The following is a 24,533-nucleotide window of genomic DNA, read 5'->3' on the forward strand; positions in this document are numbered from 1 at the left end:
CCGTAAATCCCCGCAATAGTCGCGCCTTTGTGCCCAAAAGACCACTAGACATATATGTACCTCCACAAAATGTGCAGCAAGTATAGTATGAGTACATAAATCAACGCATACCCAATAAGTATCAAGTCTAACCTCGAAGAAGTAGTGACGAGAGGTCGACATTGACACTTATTAAAGGTCCAACAAAGCAATATAATAAAAACGTGAGCATATATGAAGCATATAGAAATAGTGGAGTAAATATGCAATAACATATTTTTTTCAATTATCCCTTTTTAAAGCATAATTTACTTTTCTCATTCTCGTGCTCTACCTTAATATCTTAGAACATGCCAAGTGTCCATACCAAATAAATAATAAATACCATAAAATGCCGGGCATCAATGAAAAACTAGCTTGAGACTATTCGGCTACTAGCGGTATAACACACGATTCTACCGAGGTCGTTCAGTCCGATCCAGAATAACGTGTACATCACCGAGGGGCGTGTGGCACGATCCATAGATGCATCTATATTGCCGAGGTGTTCGTCTCACTCCACAAGAAAGGAGGACATTTTATGAACCTTTGAAATGAGAAGTTATCACAAGGCTAACACATAAGGATATACAATTTCTATTAACGATCGAGTAATTTGCACAAAAATTCAAGTATGTGAAATTTCGGTCTTTTACTATTTCCTCTAACAATTCCAATATGATTCAAGTACTTCAATTAATAAAGGATGCAAACATTACAAGTAATTCATGACTTGGGTCCTAAACTTCCCAGACATAGCATAATTAGTAGCTACGCACGGACTCTCGTCGCCTCGTGCATACCCCCACAATTAGCAGCAAATATTAATTTAAATCACCTATGGGGTAAATTCCCTCTTACAAGGTTAGACAAGAGACTTACCTCGCTCCGAAGTTCCATAGCCGGCTCCAACACTACTCTAGCACCTCAAACAAATGCTTGTCGATCCAAAGCTATGCAAACAATGTACAAATAAATCAATATGTGTTTTAATACCCCACAACTAATCAATTTAAACAATTTTCAACTCCGCTCGAAAAGTTGGGAGTGGGGACCATATATCGGAACCCGACGAAACTCATAACATCTGACAACCCATCCAATTACGAGTTCAACCATACTAATTTCACTCAAATCCGACCCCGAATCGGTATTCAAAACTCAAAAATTCGTTTTATGAAATTATAGAAATTTTCTTCGATTCCTCTTGAAGATTCGATAATCATACACCAAAAATGAAGATTAATTCATGAAATATAATTACAAGGGAGTCAAGAACACTTACCCCAAGTTGTGTGGTAAAATGCCTCTCAAAAGTCGCCCAAACCGAGCTCCAAAATCTGAAAATGGGTGAAATTATCGAACCCTCGAACTTAAAGAGTTTTGTCCAGTCATTTCCGCTTATGCGGACACAAGACCCGCTTTTGCGAAAAACCACTGTTAGAAGACCCTCGCACCTGCGGAAATTCTTCTGCTCATGTGCAACCGCAGGTGCGACAACACCCTAGCGCATCTGCGCACAATCCCGCACCCGCAGCCCTTACTTCGCTTTTGCGCACACGCAAGTGCGCTGCCCCCTTCCGCTTCTGCGACTTCACGCCCAGGCTTCCCAAGCCGCTTCTGCAAACCTCACCTCGCTTCTGCGAGGTCGCTTCTGCGACCAAACATCCGCAGAAGCGGTCACACTAGCTACTGCCCAGCTTCAGCATTTCCTAAGTCCAAAAATAAATCCATTAACCATTCGGAATCCACCCGAGGCCCTCGGGTCCTTAACCAAATATACCAACATGTCCCAAAATGCGATACTAACTTAGTCGAGCCTTCAAATCACATCAAACAACGCTAAAACTCTGAATTGTACTCTAATTCAAGCCTAATAAACTCTAGAACTTCAAACTTCTACATTCGACGCCGAAACCTATCAAATCAAGTCCGATTGACTTCAAATTTTGCACACAAGTCATAATTAACATTATGGACCTACTCCAACTTCCGGAATCGGAATCCGACCCCTATATCAAAAATTCCCCTCCCGGTCAAACTTCTCAAAATCATCCAAATTCCCAACTTTCGCCAATTGACGCCGAAATGACCTATGTACATCCAAATCAACGTTCGGACACGCTCCTAAGACCAAAATCACCATACGGAACTATTCCTAGGCTCGGAATCCCAAACGGACATCGATAACATCAAAATTCACTTCAAGCCAAACTTATGAAATCCTTAAACTTTCAAAATGTTAAATTTTCATAATAAACGCCGAAATACTCCCGGATGATCCGATACTCAACCCGAACATACGCCCAAGTCAAAAATCATCATACGAACCTATTGGGACTTTCAAATCTCGATTTCCGAGGTCGTTTACTCAAAAGTCAAACCTTAGTCAATTCTCCCAACTTAAAGCTTACGGAATTAGAATTTTCTTCCCAACTCAACTCTGAACTTCTCGAAATTCGATTCCGACCACACGTACTAGTCATAATACCTGAAGTGAAGCTACTCAGGGCCTCGAACCACCGAACGACGCCCTAGAGCTCAAAACGACCGGTCGAGGCGTTACAAAAATAGAGTTCACACTAGACAAAATAGTCATTTTAATTATTTTCCTAATATTTAGGACTTTAAAATTAATTAAAATTTTGACCATTAAATCATTCCTTATTTGAATTAGGTAAAACTAAAAACTACTAATATTTAGAAATTTAAAATCAAGTAAGAATCGAGTAACATTTTGTTTCTATAAATCCTTGACTATTTACGGATAATTTATTATGGAACATAAGTATTTAGGTTTATGTATATTCGAAAGACTATTAGAATTATCAGTACAATTGAACCAACTTAGCATATCCCAAATAAATTGTTATTTCTGAGAGGAACTGCGAAATCAACCATTTGTTATTGTTTGAATAGCGTGATTAATTAATATATTCCGTCGAATTGTAGTATTATCATTATCGTATTAGTAAATTTTAGTTCACAAGTCTTCAACGAATAGGAATGAGAAATCGAAAAGAAAGGATAATGAATCCTAATCCAACATAAAAACTAAGCATCAACTGAAACCTGTTATTGTCTATATTCAAATTTGAATATAAGTATAAACTCCAATAATTAATTTGATGGAGTGATTATTAGAAAACTTAAACAGTGGAACTAAAAAAGCTAGATTGCCGTCTAAATATTTGGTATTTTATGTGTCACAGAGAATATATATGCATATCATGTAATGATATAATTATTACATGAAAAATACAAGTTGTTAATGATATGAATGATTTATATAGATGTATAATTTTAAATTATAAATGACTTGATGAAAAGTGCAGTTTGTGACTTTGTGTTGTCAACATACTAATCAAGAGACTAAATAAAACCGAATATTCAAATATGACAAAAGATAGAATAACTAGAGTCATTTGCTTATTTTCCTAATATTTAGGACTTGCCATCAACATAATTTTATTTATTAGATCTTTCATTACTTGAACTTTAAAATCTCTTAAGATTTTACCTTATTAAATTATTTCTTTAATCATAAAATTTATGATGAATATCAGTATTAACAATTAGATTCTTCTCATGAAAAAGCCATTCAAGTGATAAAATATAACATATATGACCAATATAATTAGTGAATTGAGATAATATCTATTCAATAGGACTCAAATGTTGTATCACTAATATATACTACCAATAAATAACTTTTAATTAGTTAATGTAATTCTATTTTATAATTAAAAAGTTAATCATAAACATGTGTGTAAATAAAAATAAATATTTTAAACACTATCGTAATGATTTATATGAATACATATTATATTTACATAAAATATTAATAGACTTTTAGACCTTTTGAGAAGTATACTACATTATGATACATTTCATGTTGGATAATATAAAAACATATTAATTTTTATGACAATCATTTTTTTCTTTCTAAAAATAAATTTAGTTGGTTAAATGTCTATTCATCCAATTAAATTTTTTGCATGATAACTAGACCTAACAATATGGAGTCACTTTTTATTTTCGTATATTCTAATTTTAGTCCAATAGAAAAAGATAAAATTTATATTAGGTACTTGAGCAAATAGAATTTATTTTTACAGTCATAAAAAAATATACTCTAGTATTGTTTCATGATATTTGAGTACAACTCAGTAATATATTTTTCTACTTTGTCTGACAATCATATATCAAAGTTATGGGCATTAAAATATGTTTGCGTGACATAATATTTTCTTTCAATATTCATCATTTTCAGGCTCTTAGTGTTTTTTTCTTAAATTTTACTATATAACCCAATCACATAGCTTAAAATTATTTATATGAGTCTTAAAATCTTATATTCGTTCATATAGAATACACACTATATGATTCTTAAATTCTTATACTCATTCATATGTAATACCTTTGATCAATCACATTGTGTGTTTTATAGATGTGTCTTCAATCATCATATTTAAGCACATATGAAATTTCGCATGATAAAATTTACTATCTTGATATATCATTTTAATGATCTACACGGAATAACACGTGCAACGCACGATACACTAAAACTAGTAGCACAAAAAATTGTAACACAAGACAAAAAGATAGAGAATGTTCGTTTTAAGTGAATTGCTAAACGTAACTATGTTTTAATGGAATCCACTTCTGTTGCATTATGAATCTAATCTGGAATCTCATATTGTTTACTGACATTCACATTTCACAATGTCCTCTGCAGGTTTTAGCTGCACAGGTATAATAAAAAAACTCAGTGAAATCTCACAAGTGAGGTTTGAAAGAGTAGTGTGTTTGCAGACTTTATCATCACCTTGTGAAGATAGAGGTCGTTTTTGCTAGACTCTCGGCCAAGGAAAGGCAATGTCAAACACTCACTGCTTGATGATTGGTAGAATTTGTAGACTTTCTTATTTTCCTTTTTTGATGATTGATAGAATTGTGAAACTAATAGTTTAAAACCATTGTCCGCCTTGGCGCCTTTATTCATTTAGTTGTTCTCTCTAAAATCTTTCTTATGCTACATGGCTTGAATCACCAAACTGAAAAAACTTCATTTCCTTAAGTGCAGCTTCCTAGATTATCAAATCTTCTTCGTGTATGTGCCCATCAATTGTTAGATGTGTAATAATTATAATAGTCTTATTGGCTTCAAACAAATACTTACAATCTTCAATAATAACACTAAGAGGATGAGATTGTATGTACTCTTCGTTGATAAACATGACAATAAGTAGGCAATATGTTTCCACTTCGAGATCATGATAACCCATTTCTTTTGCTAACTTCAGCCCTTGTTTGATTTTGCATGGCGCTCTATAGCGAGGCTTGAAGTGGGTTGCAATCTTACCTAAATATCCAAATATATGAACTTAACTTCAACTCTAATACCCAAAAGCTAAAAGTAGCCGAGATGAGTATGTTAAGGTGGATGTGTGGGCATATCCGGTCGGATAAGATTAGGAATGAAGTTATTTGGGAAAAGGTGGGAGTGGCCCCTGTGGAGGATAAGATGTGGGATGCGAGGTTGAGATGGTTCGGGCATGTTAAGAGGAGAAGTATAGAAGCCCTATTTAGAAGGTGCGAGAGGCTAGCCTCGATGGGTAGCAGGAAGGGTAGAGGTAGACCTAAAAAGTCTTGGGGAGAGGTTATTAGGCGGGACATAGCGCAGCTGGAGCTGACTGAGGACATGGCCCTAAACATGAGGGTGTGGAGGTCAAAGATTAGGATAGAAGGTTTGTAGGTAGTCGAGCGCTTCTCTTTGTCTTACTCAGTTCGCTAGCATTAGTGTTAGTATGATATCATTTTATTCATAGATTGCTATTACTACCAAGAATTTAACTGCATTCTTGGATTCGATCTTATTTTATCTTGCTACTATTCCTACTTGTTACAATTACCTTTTCTTTTTAAGTCGTTCTTTAGCCAAAGGGTCTATTGGAAATAGTCTCTGCCCTTCCAGGGGTAGGAGTAAAGCTGCATACATCTTACCCTCCCTAGACCCTACTCGTGAAAAATCACTGAATTTTTTGTTGTTGTAATATATGAACGTAACTTCAACCATGAAAGGGCTATGCCTACTCGTTTTGGGTCAATAAAGCAACCTCAAAACTCAACAGACGGAGTTTCAAGACTACTCTCTTTTGCATTAGGCGAAACCCACTTTTTAAGATTTTTATTACCAAAACGTATCAACAGAAGTATCACCACAATGTATTAACAGAAGTATCAAATTTATACTATGCAATCTTTAGCAGACTTTGAACTATTTTATAAATGCTAAAGTTCTTAAATTTCACACAAAAATACAAAGTAAAATTTGTCGTCAATGAAGAGCTACAATAAAATGATAGCGCAGTCAACTGACTACGAGACCCTTCGCCCATTGCACATGCAAATGCAAGTCATGAACTTGCAAAAGACGATAACATCAACGTAACCAACTTTTCCTCAGTTGAATTAATCACATATTAGTAATAGACATCCATCCAGGGCAAGATTTCATCTGGATACATCGTAAACATAAAATCACTTGTATACTGCCTTAAACGGATTCAGCCAAGCGAAAGAAGCTCCATCTTACTAGTCAAGCGCACTACATGCAATCGGGGAAAAAACGCTAACAAGCAAGAAAACAAACACGCTAGTGTAAAAAAAAAATAGAGCTCTTTTCACTGACATGACAGTTTTTCTGAGAACTCGAAAGGCAAATCTCCGTACTGTCCATATGCTGTCCATGCAAGGCAGAAATAGACGGGAGATGCCACAGAAGTGGCAAAATGAACGAATGCAGCTGAAGTGCTCGTATTCTTTTCTCACCGACTACTCCAAGCAAAACGCTAAAAAGAAATCCACAAAAAAATGATACTGGATTACAAGCAATCCAGTTTAATCAAATGACTAATAACTGCTTATATACCCAATACCTCAAGTGCTGAAACATAAACACATCTATAATTATCGTCATTATCCACGTAATACAAATACTAAAGAGTTTAACTACATGTCAGGAAGAGCTGAAAGGGTTAGCTGACTTTCGCCTGGACACTGTACAAAAGATATGGTCGCAGCTTCAAACAATGTTGTACTCCTTCCAACGCGCAAGTAGCAAGCTCCGTGTCCTGAATAACCCACCCTTCCGGCCAATACCATGCCATGTAACCTTACTCTCCCGGAGAAATAGTATTACTCTCTTCAAACAATACGTAAAACTTCACGAAGATAACATGGGTTATTTTTCCTTTCTCAGCACCAGTTGTGCTGTGCATGGTTTACTTGAGCAGAGAGCCTTCCACCACTCCAGCCCTCTGACTCAACATTCAGAATCACTGGCAAGGGATATGTCACCATTTGACCTGAATTATTAGCAAACTCTTAATCTCATCTTAGGTCAGATAATATGGTCCACGCGTTGACACATAAACCAAACTGCTGGAAGCAAACTATAACCCATCACATAAACAAGCCTGCGATCTTCAACTATTGTAGTGAAGTTTCTGATTTTGGAAGCCCTGGCCTTGTGGGGCTTGCTGCTGTTGAGGTTGGCTTTGCATGTTAAATGGTTGCGTGTTGTAGTGAGCAAATGGTTGGGAGTAAAGTGGATTAAGCGAACTCTGGAAAAAGTGGAATCAAATTCAAGTGCTATTCCAAGGAAAACCTCAATCATCCAAGTCACATTAGACTAGTTGAAATAAACTAATAGCAAGAAGAAAATATTTTTTAACAAGCGAAGTCCCCTGATTATATTCCCGTGAAGAATCATTTGTGCAATCTAGTGGACTTCGCCTAATCCATACTTCCTATTTTGTGCGTGTTCAGTAATTTAGCCAACTCTCAAGCAGAATTATTTAATAAACTAACCTGAGACTGAAGAGATGCATTGGACATGCCAAAATGATTCTGTGAACCATCATCTTGCGACGGGTTATTGTATCCAGCTTGAGTAAAGAGACCTTGGGATCCATGAGCCATGTAGTCCTGCACCAAAAATAAAAAGTCCGATAAGCAAAAGTTCAACCCGAAGATCAAGAGAAAAGAAATCATAAGAGACCACTTCAATTAACTTGTCTACCAAAGCCGCCCAGTCAGAAGAGCTAACAGATCAGCCCATCATGTACGATGAACTTGTGAAAACTTCCAGACTCTCATATTTAAATACATTCCAGACTCACATATTTAAATACATGTTTTCCAGGCCTTAAAGTTTGAGACATTAAGGGGCAAAGGAGTGAACAATTAAAATTAACCTGTGACATGAATTCATTTCCTGAACCAAAACGGGAGTATCCAGATTGCGAATTCTGGTTTAAGAAGTTCCCTGGAAAACCAGCCTGTGCTCCTTGAGTTACATAATCAACAGCATATCCACTTTGAGAAGCCTAAATACCAACAAAAAAAGGCCAGTTAATATTGCTATGCCTATGCAAACTAATTGGAGCAAGAAAATCAAATAATTATGCATAAAAAGGGCAGTGATGTGCAGGCCCAATATACAATTACTAGAAAATGTGCAGGACAAGAACCTGTGTAGAGAAGTCAGCAACGTTATATGGAACATGAGACCCCTGGCTCTTGAAATCATCTCCCACGAAATCCTGATGAACAAATCTAAGGTAAATATGATAGAAAAATTAAATCAAAATAACAATTTTAATGTTCAGAATCAATCACCTGTGACATGCTACCCAAAGAATATCCATCCCGAAATGTCTGGCCTGGCCCCTGGATACCAATCTATAATTCAAAAGAGAGAAAATACTTACAGCAAATCATCTACTATTGATCGAAAAAATCAAACTGAAATTTACTAACATTAGAAGCATATCCAGGCTGAGATAAAGGTCCTCCAACAGAAGGCTGGCTGTTTGGATTCTCCAATGCAGGAAAGTTGAAGTTAGATCCAAGACTTCCGGCCTGTTGCTGGGCGCCTTGATGGTGAGGGAGATGACTACCAATTGGGGCATTGGCATTGCCACGTCCAGCCCCAAAACCCCGGCTACCTGGCTGTGGAACATGAGGAACAGCTCCAACAGGGCCATGGACAGCACCACGAGTAGGAATTGCATACGGTTGTGGAGGGCCTCCATGGTAAGGTGGAAAGGCAACCCGAGGCATTGGATAACCAGCAGGATGAAGACCAGGTTTCTGAGTACCGTTGGGTACACCAGGTGCCATATAAGAACCTACACATAAAATCATATCCTCAGCAAAAACAAACAAATACATATATAAATTCCATGAGATTATAATAATAATGAAAATTTTCTAGTTACTCCAAAGTTTCTTTGAGAAAAACTGTACAATAAGAAAGCAAAAGCAGGTCTCTGACACATTATCAGATGAAAGAGACACACGCTCCAATCATACAACATCTCAGCAAGTAACTAACAGTCAGTGGGGGAAAGTTCAGATCCACCATACCCCTAGAACGACTATTTCTCCTGTCAGCGTTGGGGCCTGAAGCAGATCCAAAACTGTCACCTGGAATTCCAGGTCCACCACCAAAGAAAAGTCTGCGCTCATTGTAGATCTGCAAACGACGTTACAAGAAATCTGAGTACTGATGCATAATCAAGCACAAACATATAACTTTGGAAGAGTATTTGACCACAATAAGTACCTTTTTGGGCTTCTGAAATTGAACCATGCTCTGCTTTAAGTTATTCAGAGGACCTTCTACCAAGCACTCATGCTCCTGAGAAACAAATTCATTAAAGTGTGAGCATCTCAAAGCATGAAAAACCTACTGAGACGTTACTTTATACGTCCCCAAGCCTACAGACAGTAACAATATTGCCTAACAAATTCAACATGATATATTATCCCAAAAAATTAACCACCTGATATTATGCCAACTTTGCCGGTTCATAACTTCTCCGAAGTGTAGAGAAATAGTGAAAAAATGCCTAACAAGCATTACAAGAGAACATTTTGAAGAAATTACCTTGTAGTGTGTCAGCAAGCCATTCCACAGAGGCTGTTTGCTAAGAACTTTAGGATTTCCAAGGATAACAATACCATAACGAGCACGTGTAAGGGCAACATTAAGCCTCCGTGGATCATTAAGGAATCCAATGCCCTAAAAAGAGAAGTAAAAGATGTTCTCAATACTTAAAGTTTAACAGTGAAATATGGGAACTGGTGGAATAGATTAAAGCTTAAGCACAAGAGAGTCAGAGATCCACACTGACTATATATTAAGCATGCAAGTTATTGCAAAAACATATCTTAACGCCTAACAAAAATTCCACCCGACCTCCTGCACCCCGAAATAAAAAAGAACTGAAACTTTTTGCAAATGAAGTTAAACAAACTCCAAAAAGGACCAGAAGAGGGGGGGGGAGGTTAGAGAGAAAAAAAGAACAGAGGTATGGTTCACAGGAGGATGCATAAATCTTCAACAGATCGAATCAAATCAGAATATGTTAAAACATGAAGCATCAAAAAGAGAGAATTAATGGATATGCAAACCAACCTGATGTTCATTACTCCTGACACATGACAAAATAATATAATCCTTTTCCCTCCCTTGAAATGAATCAACACTTGCAACCTGAACATAGCAAATACTCACAGTAAGTATTAAGAATCCAAGACTACCATAAAGCTCATCTATTTAATGCTTGCCTCAATTTCCTTGTAAAGTTGTTGCCTCAAGGAACCATTTCTTGCCATGTAATTTACAATGTATGCTCGTTGACCCTCATATGGTGTTATGACCCCAATCTGTGAATTTAAAATAATTACATCCTCGCCACAAAAAGAAGGTGTTCAACCTTAAAGATGCATATAAGAATTTACCTGACTAGGGACTACTCCACCCTTAAGAAATGTAGTCACAATCTTCTCCACATTTGCAGCTTCAGTTCTATTCAGATAGGAAGTTCCACTAGCACTGATCTCCTCTTGTCCCATCTATAGATGAATTACCAAGTATTCAAATCAAGTATTCAAATTTGAATATATCAGTAAACCAGGAAAAAGTTCCTATAAACTATATAGGAGAAACAATCTTTAGTGTAACCATAACCATCACAATAACATCCCAAAACAAAAATGACAGGTTTTTCCACAACTCAAAAAACGAAAAACAAAGAAGAATCAGCTAAAATAATCTGATAATACCTGAACATAAAAGAACATGGGACGGTTGGGCACAGGCCAAGGGAAATCAATGCCTGTTGATTGCCTTTCATTGATGGTTACACCATTTTGGAGTGTACCTTCATAAAAGCTATTTGATGGAAACTCAGATAATGCAGGATGCATACGGTATTGTACCTGGAATTGCAAACAAATAGACAGCATAATCAACATTAGTAATGGAATAAAAGAATTCTGATGCTTTACAGATTTAAAAAATAGCTAAATAAAGATAAACAGTACTCTGAAAGAAGAAGTGACCAGGCAACTCTACGTCCAAGGAAACAAAATGAAAAAAAAAAAAAAAAAGCAAGAGGGGATTAACAATTACTACTTGGCAAGCAAATAAAAGCAGCTAGAATGAGAAGCTTAGAAACTCAAAACAGCTCAGATACACAAGCTACACTAGATAATGACATAAACCGAATAACATAATGCTACATGAAGCATAGAAAAATCAGAAAACCTTAAATTAGCATGATTTGTTGCAGCTCCGCCCAAAAAAAAAATGGGAAGTGGCAGATTAGTGAAGAAGAGTTAAAATACCAGGAACATCTTACTCCACACACCCCCCCACCCCCCCCAAAAAAAAAGAAAATGCAAAGCAGACTCCTCAAGTCTTCATAGATGACTGAAGAGCACTTCCAATCACTATGCCAACTATATGAGAAACAAGAGAATAACTGGAAAAAGAGAATCTTATATTTAACTTCAGCCACTACCAACCCCGATGAAATGTTAACACATCAACAGACAGGCAATCACCTGTAACCTAATTGGCTTCACTCCTAGAAACACAAGGCGCTCAAATAGAGATTGAGCAAGTCCAGCACGGGCTGCTTTCTTGCACATAATGACTGGTCCAAGCTGGCAGTGATCACCGACAAGAACAGCCTAGCACAAAACTCACAGTAAGACCCAACATCGAACTATATTTCAGTATGAAATTTTTTCATAAATGAATTTCAACATGACATTAATTGCAATAGTGACCTGCTTTGCGCCAAGAACCAAAGGAATAAGACATTCAGGCTCAGTAGCCTGAGTGGATTCATCAATAAGCACCTACCAAGAGGTTTAACACAACAGAAATGTTAAAATCAGCAAGAATCCAGAATGAGTACATAAGAACAAAAATAAGAAACTGAAAATCTAAAATAGTTAGGAAATCCTCAAATCTTCAGTAATAAGGTAAACCAACCTGGCGGAATCTGAAGTTAGCCAATCTAGGGTCTCCAGCACCAACGCATGTGCAACAAATTACATCAGCACTCTGAGCTATTTCCCTCTCTGTTGCCCGCTTCAAAGCTTTATATTTCTTCTCATCGCTGCTGGAGAGCTCTCCTGAAAGTTCATTAACCAAATGACTCTGAATCATGATCACATATTTAGAATGCTCTAATAAAGGATATATAATGAGAAAGAGAAAAAAAAACCGAGCACTATGCTAAAAGTATCACCATGTAAATGCTAAATCCCCCCAATACATATGAGGCCAAAGAAAATCCAGGAAAGCAACACAAACCTTGTTCATCCTTCAGTTGCTGTAACTTGTGCAGTTCACTCTTCTCAGATGTGTCAAGATGGCGAACCTGTATAAACAAAAGTTTACAACATATCATTAAAAATAGAACGATATATAAAAAATATTTGAGGATAACAAATTAAAAAACTAACCTGATAGTGAAGGGTTAAATGCTCGACAGGAGAACTGACAGCTTCCCTTGACTTGGCACAGAGCCTGACCACCTGGAAGAAAGAAAATTATATGAGAAAGGACCTAATATTCTCACAAATAAAAATTAAAAAAAAAAGAGTTATTTGGAAGTTTCTGATCATTTTTATTACATTTCTTATTATATTTCCAGTACTTTTAGACTCCAATTTCCTTCGTTCGCCTTCAGTTTGTATTCATGGGTTGGACTGACAGAGGCGGATCCAGAATTAAAACTCAATGGGTTCAACCTATAAGGTTTTTGGCACTGAACACATTGCACATTTCAAATTATGGGTTAAGAAGTAAATTTTAGTGATTTTTACATATAGATATTTATGCTCCTGTCAAAATAGTAGGTTCGGTTGAACCTAGTAATATCGAGGTTACATCTACCACTGGTGGGACAGGGCCGATTGGGATGGATATAGGAGATTCATTTTTATCCTTCAGTTAACCATACTCGATCCATCTGAGGATATAAATAGAACTCTTTCTTTAAATCAATACCATAAAAGGAGCTGATAGGGGATGGAGATATATATATATACTATGTCAAAGGTGGACAACAGTCCAACATTCTGCAAGATGCTTCCACTAGAAACACGTGCTGCATAAATATGCATTAAACACCAAAATAGTTATTTCCCAGTCAGTTCAAAATGTCTTCAATCTTCGTCACTTTATTTTTCTTGGGTTGGAGGGTGGGAAGGAGATACAGAAATAGCTGGTGCCTCACCTTCAGACCAGTAGCACTTATCTTCTCTGCTAATTGGTCCACAGCAACATTACTGGGGGCACAAACCAAAACCTGATGAAATAATAGTCCGCAAATGATTGTAAAGAGCCATTATATCAAGCGACTAATACCTAGAGCAAATATAAGTAAAAATGACTTAAAGTTACCTGTCCTTGGCCTTGTTTGGCCATATGATACACAATGGCGGCAGAGGTGACAGTTTTTCCCGTTCCAGGTGGACCTTGAATTAAACTGATGGGCTTTTGAAGAACACTTTTTACAGCAAAAACCTAAGGATGCAAACATGGATCAATAAGACAACCAGAATCAAGAACTCCTTTTGAGAACCTCTTTCCACTGTTGGTGGTGAAGGGGTATTTTTTTGGTTAAGGGGGTGAGGGGAAGCAACTGACAATGGGGCACCACTTCTGCATTAAGCTTAATTGAGTAAGCTGCCGAAATTGAGGGGGCAATTTTATGAAAAGAGAGAACAAAACAGCAACTAAAATTTGGATTGCATGTGCTTGTTAATGGGTTTCACAATGTAACATGAACCAACACAGCAATCAGGGTTGACTATTCACTATAATTCTCAACTGTAAGCAAACATGCCATCATAACATGTTTGATACATGTGTATACTTAGAGAACTACTAAGAATTTTCATTGTCAAAAAATCCCGTTCAATAAGGTGTCCCTGAAAAAGGTTTGGAAGCGTGATCAATATTGAAGCTAAAGGAAATATGCTTTTTCAGAAATGAGGGAAAAGAGGTAACAGGTTCAAGCAAACAGACAGCGCCCTCAACCTGAGATGCATTAAGCTCTGGAAGACCAGGGGCACCAAAACGACGAGGAAGTGCATTGCGGACCATCTGCATCTCAACTTCATGACCTAGCAGGTGATGGTAAATATACCTGCACAAGAAGTAAAGAGAACGCAAAACTAAATGCTCCATCGATAAAAGTTACAACTGGTTGACCCAAATAAAGTAAGTTGTTACATCCATGAATATGACATTCCTTTGTACTACATAGATGAATTCAAAGTTTCATTCAGGATACAATGACTAGGCAACAAAAGAAAAGATGCAGTATCCCTTATTGCTTCATCCAAAAAAAGGATGTAGTATATCTTAAACATTCAACGAGGCAAAGTTAAAGAAAGAGCAGTCATTTCTCTAAATGTATAATCATCATAAGCATTACAAGATACCTACAATAAACAAATAAAAAAGGGACAAACCAATTCGATGAACACCTTTTTGAAAAGGTTTAGATGGAATAATAAACCTTAGGCAAGTAAGATAATTAATTAAAAGTACATGAAATCTTCACAATTGTTTTTTATCTTTCTACACAGAAACCAGACATTCTCACTCACCCACTGACACTAGTCTCATCCACTGCAAAGGTTTTCATCGCACTCTGCATCCGATCAAAGCTCGTGCTTTTCCAAACAAAGTCAACACTAAGCCCATGGGTCACATCGACAGGAACCCCCTGATAAGACAGGACTAGTTTAGAAAAGGCCCAAAGTACAAGCCAAAACATGGTGAAAGAAGAAAACAGAAAATCGCGAAGAGACTAGCAATCTAAAAACTAAGGTACCTGGCTGACACGAAGTTCAAGCGCAACCTCCTCTTGAGCAGTTAATTTTACCTGAAAATTGAATAGTCAATCAATATCTCAGGCTAGAAATCGCAAAAGAAGCCTTTAACAACCCAAGAAAACAAAAAGCAGGGAGCTTTCCGAGAAGCTCGTTTAAGAAAATTTTCCATGATGCTGGGAGCCTTTTTCATTCCAACCAATTTACTTGTTAAGAGGGTTTATGGCTAGCTATACTCCATAAATTATTTTCCCTCTCGAAAAGAGTTGGAGATCAAGCAAAATGTCCATACCACGTGCCCCACGGATTGCCAAGCTGGATGTACTGCATCCCCTGAATATCGCAGCCTTAGCTCATCACCAGGTACAAGACGCAACTCATTATCTTCCTAAAAAACAGCAGACCATCTTCAATTCAGATAGGGAAAGACACAAGAGATTTCCCATATCAAGATTTAATAGTAAATGACAGCAATAAGCTCTATAACAGTCCAAGAATCTAGAAGAATCATAGCAGAAAAAATAACAAGAAAATACCTTAGGGAAGACAAAGTACGCAACGCGCTTCTTGTTGAGACCAATATCCCATCGAATAGTAAGATTGTCTTTACTCTGAGACTCTTTCATCATCTACCAAACAGAAAAAAGAACTCAAAAACTTGTAAGCAGTATCTCAACACAAGTATAAACTCTACTTGGAGACGAAGAAGACACGATGGGCAGATTAATTGACAAGGGAAAACATCACATTCTCAAAAAGAATGACAACAGAGAGAAGTAACTTCACACGTCTTAGCTCAATTGTCACAGAGGTTAAGATTCAAGAAGAAAAAGAAAAGCAATCTTAAATACGATATTCAGCATAAAATCAACATTTGTATGGACAAAACTCACTATCAAGTAAACTTAGGTAAGTAGTTGTAACGAACCGGCCAGTCGTTCTGAGAGTTAAAGCCATGTTTCCCCATTCCTGCTTCTTTATGTGTTGTTCAGCGGTGTTGAGTTGTATCGAGTTGGTAGGTTTGGGTCCGGAGTAGTTTTGGAGTGAAATGAACACTTAGTCTCTTAGTTAAAAAGTTAAGTTAGAAAAGTCAACCGGAAGTTGACTTATGAGTAAACGAATTCGGATGTGAATTTTTATGATTCGATTAGCTTCGTTGGGTGATTTTAGACTTAGAAGTGTGTCCGGAATGTAATTTGGAAGTCCGTGGTAGAATTAGGCTTGAATTGGCGAAAGTTGGAAGTTTAGAAGTTCTTAGGCTTGAATCCGAGGTTGATTTGGTGTTTTGGTGTTGTTTTGGGTGTTCCGAAGGTTCAACTAAGTTCGGGTAGTGATATATGACTTGTTGGAATTATTGGTTGAGGTCCCGAGGGCCTCGGGAGAGTTTCGGATAGGTTTGGGTTGTGTTACGCTCGTTTTTCTTATGTTTCGACGTCGTTTCTTCAAGCATAAATGATATCATATTGAACAAATGAGCTCCGATTTCTTTTTTGATTGAAGCATTAGATCCGTATTGTAAATTGTAATTACGGACCCGTAGCAAAAAGAATCGTTGAATTTGGACATCGTATGAGGATTTTATGGTCATTTCACTAAGAATTAGGTTGCCAGATTTTTCAGATTAATTACGAAATTGCCTCTGACGGTGTATTTAAAAATCTGCACGATTTGCAAATATTAAAACCTACATATCTACTTCATTATAAGGTCAAATTGAGTGATTCAAAAGCCTAACTTGACTAAAATTTCACAACGAATCCATTAGAGGCATAAAAAACGAGTTTCGGGATCGTTTGGCACGAGAAACGAGGCAGAATAGCTGGCAGAAAAATATATAAAACGAGGGTTTGTTCATTCGGTCATATTTTGAGTTGGGGAGCTCGGATTTGGGCGATTTTGGGGGCGATTTTCACCATAAGGATTGGGGTAAGTGTTCTCTACTCAGTTTTGGTTATATTTCATGAATCCATCTTCGTTTTTGGGATTTAATTGATGATTTCAAAGTGAAATTGAGGGAGTTAGGGTTTGAGTTTTGGAGAGTTTAAGTGAGGATTTGAGGGACCAAACGGAGTCCGATTTTGATGAATTTTATATGGTTAGACTCGGGAGAGGACGAGGTTTATTATTCTGCCATTTTTGACTGATTTCGAGACGTGGGCCCGGGGGCGGGTTTTGGCCGGTTTCGAATTTTTGGCATATTTTGTAGTTTTTATTGTGGAATGGTATTAATCAGATTATGGTTAGATTTGGAGCTTTTGGAGACCGAGTCCAGAGACGAGGGCATCCCGGAGTAGGATTTTACGTTGTTAAGTTAAGTAACAGTTTTAACTCTGGCTTTGAGGGTATAAACCTGGAGAATTTGATATCGTGTGACTGTTTGGAGATGATACCCACGCTAGGTGATGGGCGTGTGGGTGTATACCTCGAGGGATCGAGACTTGGTCCGTCCCGTGAGGCCTCATGGCCATCATCTGTGTTTACATAGTTACTTGTTGTTGAACTTGTCTGCCTTCATGTTAGAGATCATGCTTAGGCTTTATTCATGCTCACACTATTTGTACTCAGTCATAGAAATTATTGTACATGTTTACCTCAGTCTCTATTATTTGCTAATATGTTGTGATACTTGATGTGGGTTGTGTTCCCTTATTTGTTGATGATGGTGAGGCTAGTGAGGTACATGATTGAGGCCGAGGGCCTGGTTGTGAGGATATTAATACCATAGCGCGTGAGTTGTCCGCGTAGCACGTGAGTTGACCGTGTGGGTCCACGTATTGATAACACAGCGCGTGAGTTGTCCGCGTAGCACGTGAGTTGACCGTGCGGATCCAGGTATTGATATGATGGCACGTGAGTTGTTCGTGCTTAGCGCTTGGGCTTTGGGAGCCCCTCCGGAGTCTGTACACACCCCCAGTGAGCGCAGAGTGTTGAGTGTTTTGAGTGTTGAGTGTTTTGAGTGTCGAGTGTTGAGTGTGAGTGATGGAGTGACACTGCTGTGAAGTTGTATTTATTTGTGTTGTTGCTGCATTTATCTATTAAACTTCTTTGTGGCATTTACTGAGTTATGAAATTTACCTGTTTATTTCTGTTTATTTTTAAATTGTGAAAATAAATAATTGGACTGTTTTACTTAGCTCGTCACTACTGCTCAGTTCCTTAGTTATTTCTGTTATTACTGAGTCGGTTGTACTCATACTACACCCTGCACTTTATGTGCAGATCCAGGTGAGTTAGAGCGCGGCGATCGTTGAGTTCAGGCCGGCTATCTGTGGAGATTGCAAGGTAGCTGCTAGCGTACGCAGGACCTTGTTACTCCTTTTGTCATTTCTTCTTTTGGACAGTTAGACAGTTTATATATCTTAGTTTATAGTTTTAAACGCTCATGACTTAGTGACACCCCGATGTTTGGGGCTCGTTTCCGTATTTTTCTATATTATATTTAGAGTTGATTTAGTTTATGAAAAATTTAAATGTTGAAATGTTTTATTAAATTCTTATAATCGGTTTAGTAGTAATATTTTGAAAAGTAGGCTTGCCTTGTAACACGATAAGCGCCATCACGACCATGGTTAGATTTTGGGTCGTGACAGTAGTACGCTCACATCTTTACTCAAGAGTGACAATAGAGAGAAGTAACTTTGAATGCCTTAACTCAATTGTCACGGACGTTAAGAATCAAGAAGAAAAAGATAAGCAAGCATAAATACAATTGTCCTCATAAAATCAACATTTGTATAGACAAAATTCAGTATTCATTGACGCACTCACGCTTCAGCATGTAAAATCATCTTCAAAACCTGACATACCTTGTCGTAGTCAGCTTCGAGCTTGATCAATGGTGCAAATATGTTTTGATACTACATTAGAAGGGTGAAGGCAAACTTAGTTAAAATGTCAATACGAAGGCAACTCACAAATACATAGTAAAGCAATTCCTGCACAGCATTTATTACACATAAAAGGTAGAGGAGATAATACAATAGTATCATCCAGTGAGAACCTGATAGGCATCTTCATACTTCAAGGCAACGGGCTGAGGCTCATCATCTACACCAGGCTTCTCAAGATCTTCCAGGGTAGCATCTGGATTTGTCTTCCACAATTCTTCTACTTTGTTGATTTGTTGAGCACTGATCTGGCGCGCCCTCAACTGTTCTTGCTCAGAGGGGACCTGCAGCACTCCACACGTCACAAATACAGGACAGAAAACAAAAACCAAAAGGATCAAAAAGAGAGAACAAGAAAGAGAATCCAGACCTTAACAAGCCACTGCAAAAAGCACCTGTCATCAATGAGCGGGCACCACTGGCTTAGGTCCCAGTTCATATCCTTCAATGCATTAACACTAAGACAAGGTTCCCTACAGAGGAGAACAACGACACTCTCTGCCTTAGCAGAAATGAAACCAAGAAGAAAGACATTTCGGCATCCACAATTATAGCACTCTAGAATCGTTTCTCCAAGTGGACTATCTTTATGAAGGCACACCTCCTTGTGTTTTGCTCGCACCTATTAGAAAAAATTGAGAATATTCAATAAATGCCAACAATACAAAAATTATACTCAATAAATGCCTTGTTTCCGGAGAGAATATAATAGACATGTTAGTTGTAGGAAAAGGCAAGATGAATATAACACCCCAACGTAAGTCCATTAAATGCAAGTAGCTGATCCCACTGCATACACTGGTGAAACAATCAAATTATAATATGCATTTAAGATTCCTTATTTAATTTCTACAGTTTGGACAACTGACATTCCAAAATGCAGTATCAACTAGAGATAATCTACTCCCTTAGTAACTAAGAAAAGGTGGCGCTTTGGCTTTTCTCCTCGAAAAACATATAGAGAATTTCCCTTTTAACTTATCCCACATGCATAAATTAAGAATTTTGTGGAGGTGAAGTTGCATGAATCTGACAAAAATGTATATTTTATTGGGATAAAAGATCTTTTTATTGAAGAGATCCCAGCACTAAAGGGTGCTAGAAATATACATTACAAAAGGAGAAAAGAACTTGTTGCTTTACTAACTTATAAGGACATGTGGAAATCTAGCATTATACCTAGTAAATGTACATTCACCATACTACAGAAAAAGGCTGACAAAACTATACATTTGTATCAAATAAATTTTCCATTGTTGCTTCAAAAATATGCTTTCCCAAAGAATAAACGGACGCAGCAAATCTATCCCATGGTATAACAGCAAATCTATTTCCCATGGCATAACAGCTAGAAGCTGCATGAGTAATAGCATCCCGATTTTTTCTAATGACCAAGAAACACTCGAGGGTCAGTAGCGCATGGTTCAAAAACGGTGGATAATGGGCCCGTCCCTCTATACTCCTCCACTTAAACTCGCGCTTTTGGCTGCGGCAGGTCTCGAACCCATGAAGTGCCTAACCCACGCATCACATGTTGCATTTTATGTTAAAGTGAAGCCCTGGGGGCAATAGCATCCCAAATATGGAGAAAAAGCAAATAAAAGAGAGCTCAAAAACCAACGACATCCACAGCATTGACCATCAATCACCAGATGAAACAAAAGAACTATACTCGGCTAAAAACCTTATTGGTAACACACAAACAAGAAAAAAGGAAGGAGATTTTCTCAGCAGTTACCAATAACTGCTTGATTTAAAGAATTTAAAAGGAATAAAGAAACGGAATAAAGACTAATTGGTTAGTCGATTAATAATCGCTAGGTCAAAGACAAATGCATAAGCCTCATCTACTTCACTAGTTCACTTTTCTGGTGCTATCCGATACTAGTATTTCTGGTTCCATACTTCTTTTTTAACCATGTTATTCCCTTTCCTAAAACAAGTACCAGAGAGAAAGGGAGGACAGGAGGAAGGAGACTACATACATTATGATAAACATGCCCCTGCCCCAAGACCCTATCTGCAGCTAGTGCTGCACACTACTGCCTTTAGCTTGAAATATATATACCTATATTAAGCTCAGGGGAGTAATGGGTGTGAGGTATAAGGTATTCCACTTAAAACCCTGCTTCCTTTAGCAAAATGAGGACAGAAAAATTATTTTTCATCCCAATTATAACTGGTAAATCAACTTCAAGTCATCCAAATAAACTACAAAAGAAAATACCATAAAGCTACTATACAAGTTTTTTCTATTTCATTATGATAAAGCTAGTAAGCTACTTGTCAAAAAATAATGTAGTTATGACAAAACCTATTCTGCAGACATTTACACATTAATAGGAAATATAAAAAACCCGTACAACAACAAAAAACCCAGTATAATCCCACAAGTGGGGTCTAGGGAGGGTAGTGTATAAGCAGACCTTACCCCTACCTTGAGAAGGTAGAGAGGCTTTTTGCGGTAGACCCTCGGCTCAAGAAAGATAAAATAAAAGGAGTAACAACAAGTAATGACACCAACAACCAATAAGAAAACCGAAGCGAAAGAGACAACAAGTAATAATAGAAATCTAAAGCGCAACCCGGTGCACTAAGCTCCCGCTATGCGCGGGGTCCGGGGAAGGGCCGGACCACAAGGGTCTCTCGTACGCAACCTTACCCTGCATTTCTGCAAGAGGTTGTTTCCACAGCTTGAACCCGTGACCTCCTGGTCACATGGCAGCAACTTCACCAGTTGCGCCAAGGCTCCCTTCAAATAATAATAGAAATCTAAGAACAAAAAAATACTAGACTAACACTAAGTAGTAAACTAATACTTCTGGTATGAACAAGGAAAATGCAATGCTACCGAACCTTCTGCCCTAATTCTCGACCTCCATACCTTCCAATCAAAGGTCATGTCCTCGGTAAGCTGGAGCATCGCCATGTCATGCTTAATCACCTCTCCCCAGTACTTCTCCGGCTTACCTCTACCTCTTCTTAGGCTCTACAAGGCCAACCTCTCACACCTCCTCACTGGGGCATCGGTGCCTCTCATCTTCACATGCTTGAATCATGTAAGTCTCGCGTCTCTCATCTTGTCCTCCACATGGGCCACACCCACCTTTTCCTGAATATCTTCATTCTTAATTTTATCTATCTTGTATATTCATCTCAACATCCTCATTTCTTCTACCTTCACCTTCTGGACATGTGAGTTCTTGATCGGCCAACACTCAACCCCATACAACATAGTCGGTCTGACAACCGCTCTATAGAACTTACCTTTAAGTTTTGGTGGCACATTCTTGTCACGCAAAACACCTAAAGGTTGTTGGTGGCACAACCTTTCCTTTAAATATAAAAAACTACTAGGGGCTGAGTGAAATTATTTTGTATAATATTGGCCTGAGATAAGTTGATATGAAGTAACATGATCAGCGAGAATTGGCCCCAACTTGTTTGATATTGAGGCATAGTTGTTTTATGGTAAAACCTATTTTGTAGAGATTTATATGTCAACAAGATAACGAACTTCTAGTAGTACTTTTTATATTTATTTTGTATAATAATGGGCTGATATGAGTTTATATGGAGTGACATGGTGAATAAGGATTCACATAACAAACCCCAACTTGTATGAGATTGAGGCATAATTGTTGCACGATAAATTTATTTGCAGATACTTATACGTCAATAGGCAATATAAACTTCTTGTACCTTTTATTTTTATTTTGTACGATATTGGCAATGAGTTTATATGAGTAACATATTCTGTAAGGATTCATAGAACCAACCCCAACTTGTTTGGGACTGGCATAGTTATTGTTGTTGTAGTATGATAACATCTATTCTGCACATTTCTATAGACCACAAAAAACAGGCATTCACAACAAGAATCAAATATGCGAGAGAAAAAAATGCATCTCTCTTACATACCAGGTGATTAACAATATGTGAGCCCGAAGTATTCCCCCTTGAATTACAAAACCACTTACGGCAAGACGGCACATTGCACCTAACTACACAAGCAGGATTCGTCACTCCACAGTACTTACAAGCATGCTCAACACCAAAATCCCCCTTTCCATACTCAAAACCCTCATCATCCACCGTCTCCTCAAAATTCAACCCGCTCATCCCCGCCGCCAATGCATCCACCACCACCGATGCCGCCTGATTATTACTACTACTACCAATAACATTTCCGTTCCCGCCTCCACCAGAGACATTTCCGCCGCTTCCACCGCGGGTTTTTTTGGACGGAGAGGCGTCAGAAGACGGAGGCCGATCGGGTGCTTCGGAAACCAGAGAATCCGACGGCGTAGGCCACGCTGACGATCGAATTGGCTGTGAAAGCTCTTGAAATTCAGGATAATCGAACTCTTCGCCTTGCGTGTTGAATTCGAGGAATGTGTATGCATCGTTCCCGGTGTCCGGCTGCGACGCCGTATCGTAGAGATTGTTCGGCTGAGTATTCATCGTATAATCAAAAAATCGATGATATGAATTTAATGTAGGCTGAAGTTTTCGATTTCGAAGTGAGATTTTTAGTGTGTTCAGAATTAGGGTTTGGAAAGGGGAAAGTTAGGGTTCGGTGAAAAGGGCGAAGAAGAGAGAGAGGGGGGAGAGAAAGATATGATGAATATTCTGTTTTGGAATAATACTTAAATGTACTAAAACACGTCATATTTAATTATTTTTTATTAAATCCTGGTTAATTAAATTATGGCTTGTGTATCTAAAAATAAAAATTGATCTATAAATATGGTATCTTGCCATTGTTAAAAATAACAAATTGCAAATATTAAAGTAAAACACTTGAAAATCTTATCGGAACAGTTCATATTAAAAGGAGATAAAACAAGCCCCTTACTTAATTTGTGATAATTAATGTTGATTTTAAGATTAAGTTAATTGAATTTGGTGTAACATTCATCTTGCCATTTATATTTACTTACATTAGAAACTAATTACACCATATTTAAAGTTGATCTTATTCTCACTTGGGCCCATTAAAAAACAAACGAATAATCCATTTATTAGGTTAGTGCTAAAGTTACTATTAACATTTTATTTTATACCTTATAAGTTTGTATGTCAATTTTTAAATTTTTGGAAGTCACAAGAGAGACGTGAAGTAACTGTTGATAATAACAGTGATTTCAAGTGATTAACTTTCGATTATCAACAAAGTTCCAAACGTGTATTATTGTTCTTTCACTGTGTATACAAACAATTATGGCGACTAGGCGTTATTTCTTCATCATCCAAGAGAGCGTATAATTGATGAGAGTGAAAATTAATCTTATGCTTAAACAATATGTATTCTTTTATTTTCAATCCTAATTGCACTTCTATTTAGATTCTTAATAGTTCATGTCATAAAAAATATAATTACGCAAGGGAGTATACATATAACTTCAA

At 37.5% G+C, this 24,533-nt stretch overlaps 1 protein-coding gene across 2 annotated transcripts; it reads right to left on the bottom strand.

Annotated features, from left to right (window-relative positions):
- Window positions 1-6,899: 6,899 nt before the first annotated feature.
- Window positions 6,900-23,768, bottom strand: LOC107799096 (regulator of nonsense transcripts 1 homolog). Of its 2 annotated transcripts, none has more exons than XM_075230503.1 (29): window positions 23,046-23,768; window positions 19,495-19,746; window positions 19,238-19,408; window positions 19,044-19,094; window positions 15,774-15,866; window positions 15,530-15,625; window positions 15,240-15,290; window positions 15,013-15,131; window positions 14,438-14,546; window positions 13,799-13,921; window positions 13,632-13,703; window positions 12,856-12,927; window positions 12,704-12,770; window positions 12,380-12,522; window positions 12,172-12,243; window positions 11,944-12,072; window positions 11,161-11,316; window positions 10,837-10,950; window positions 10,663-10,761; window positions 10,511-10,588; window positions 9,980-10,114; window positions 9,656-9,730; window positions 9,457-9,565; window positions 8,848-9,218; window positions 8,707-8,757; window positions 8,559-8,630; window positions 8,283-8,414; window positions 7,897-8,013; window positions 6,900-7,649 (listed from the first exon to the last, which is right to left on the bottom strand). In XM_075230503.1, the coding sequence occupies exons 1-29, from the start codon at window positions 23,586-23,588 to the stop codon at window positions 7,512-7,514; spliced, it is 3,810 nt and encodes a 1,269-aa protein (XP_075086604.1). In that variant the 5' UTR covers window positions 23,589-23,768; the 3' UTR covers window positions 6,900-7,511. The 2 variants fall into 2 exon arrangements, with proteins under 2 accessions (XP_075086604.1, XP_075086603.1); XM_075230502.1 differs by having other exon boundaries at window positions 8,707-8,769.
- Window positions 23,769-24,533: the final 765 nt, after the last annotated feature.

This window comes from Nicotiana tabacum, chromosome 15 (assembly GCF_000715075.1).
Source record: "Nicotiana tabacum cultivar K326 chromosome 15, ASM71507v2, whole genome shotgun sequence".
In the NCBI taxonomy this organism is placed as follows: Eukaryota; Viridiplantae; Streptophyta; class Magnoliopsida; order Solanales; family Solanaceae; genus Nicotiana; species Nicotiana tabacum.

What these genes read in the sequence shown, in the direction of transcription:
- LOC107799096 (XM_075230502.1), bottom strand. Translation starts at nt 23,588, where the DNA reads ATGAATACTCAGCCGAACAATCTCTACGATACGGCGTCGCAGCCGGAC. An exon ending in ATTTAACCCTTCACTATCAG is followed by an intron (nt 12,771 to 12,855) that starts GTTAGTTTTTTA and finishes TTGTTTATACAG; the next exon opens with GTTCGCCATCTTGACACATC. An exon ending in TTGCTGACTTCTCTACACAG is followed by an intron (nt 8,415 to 8,558) that starts GTTCTTGTCCTG and finishes GTTGGTATTTAG; the next exon opens with GCTTCTCAAAGTGGATATGC.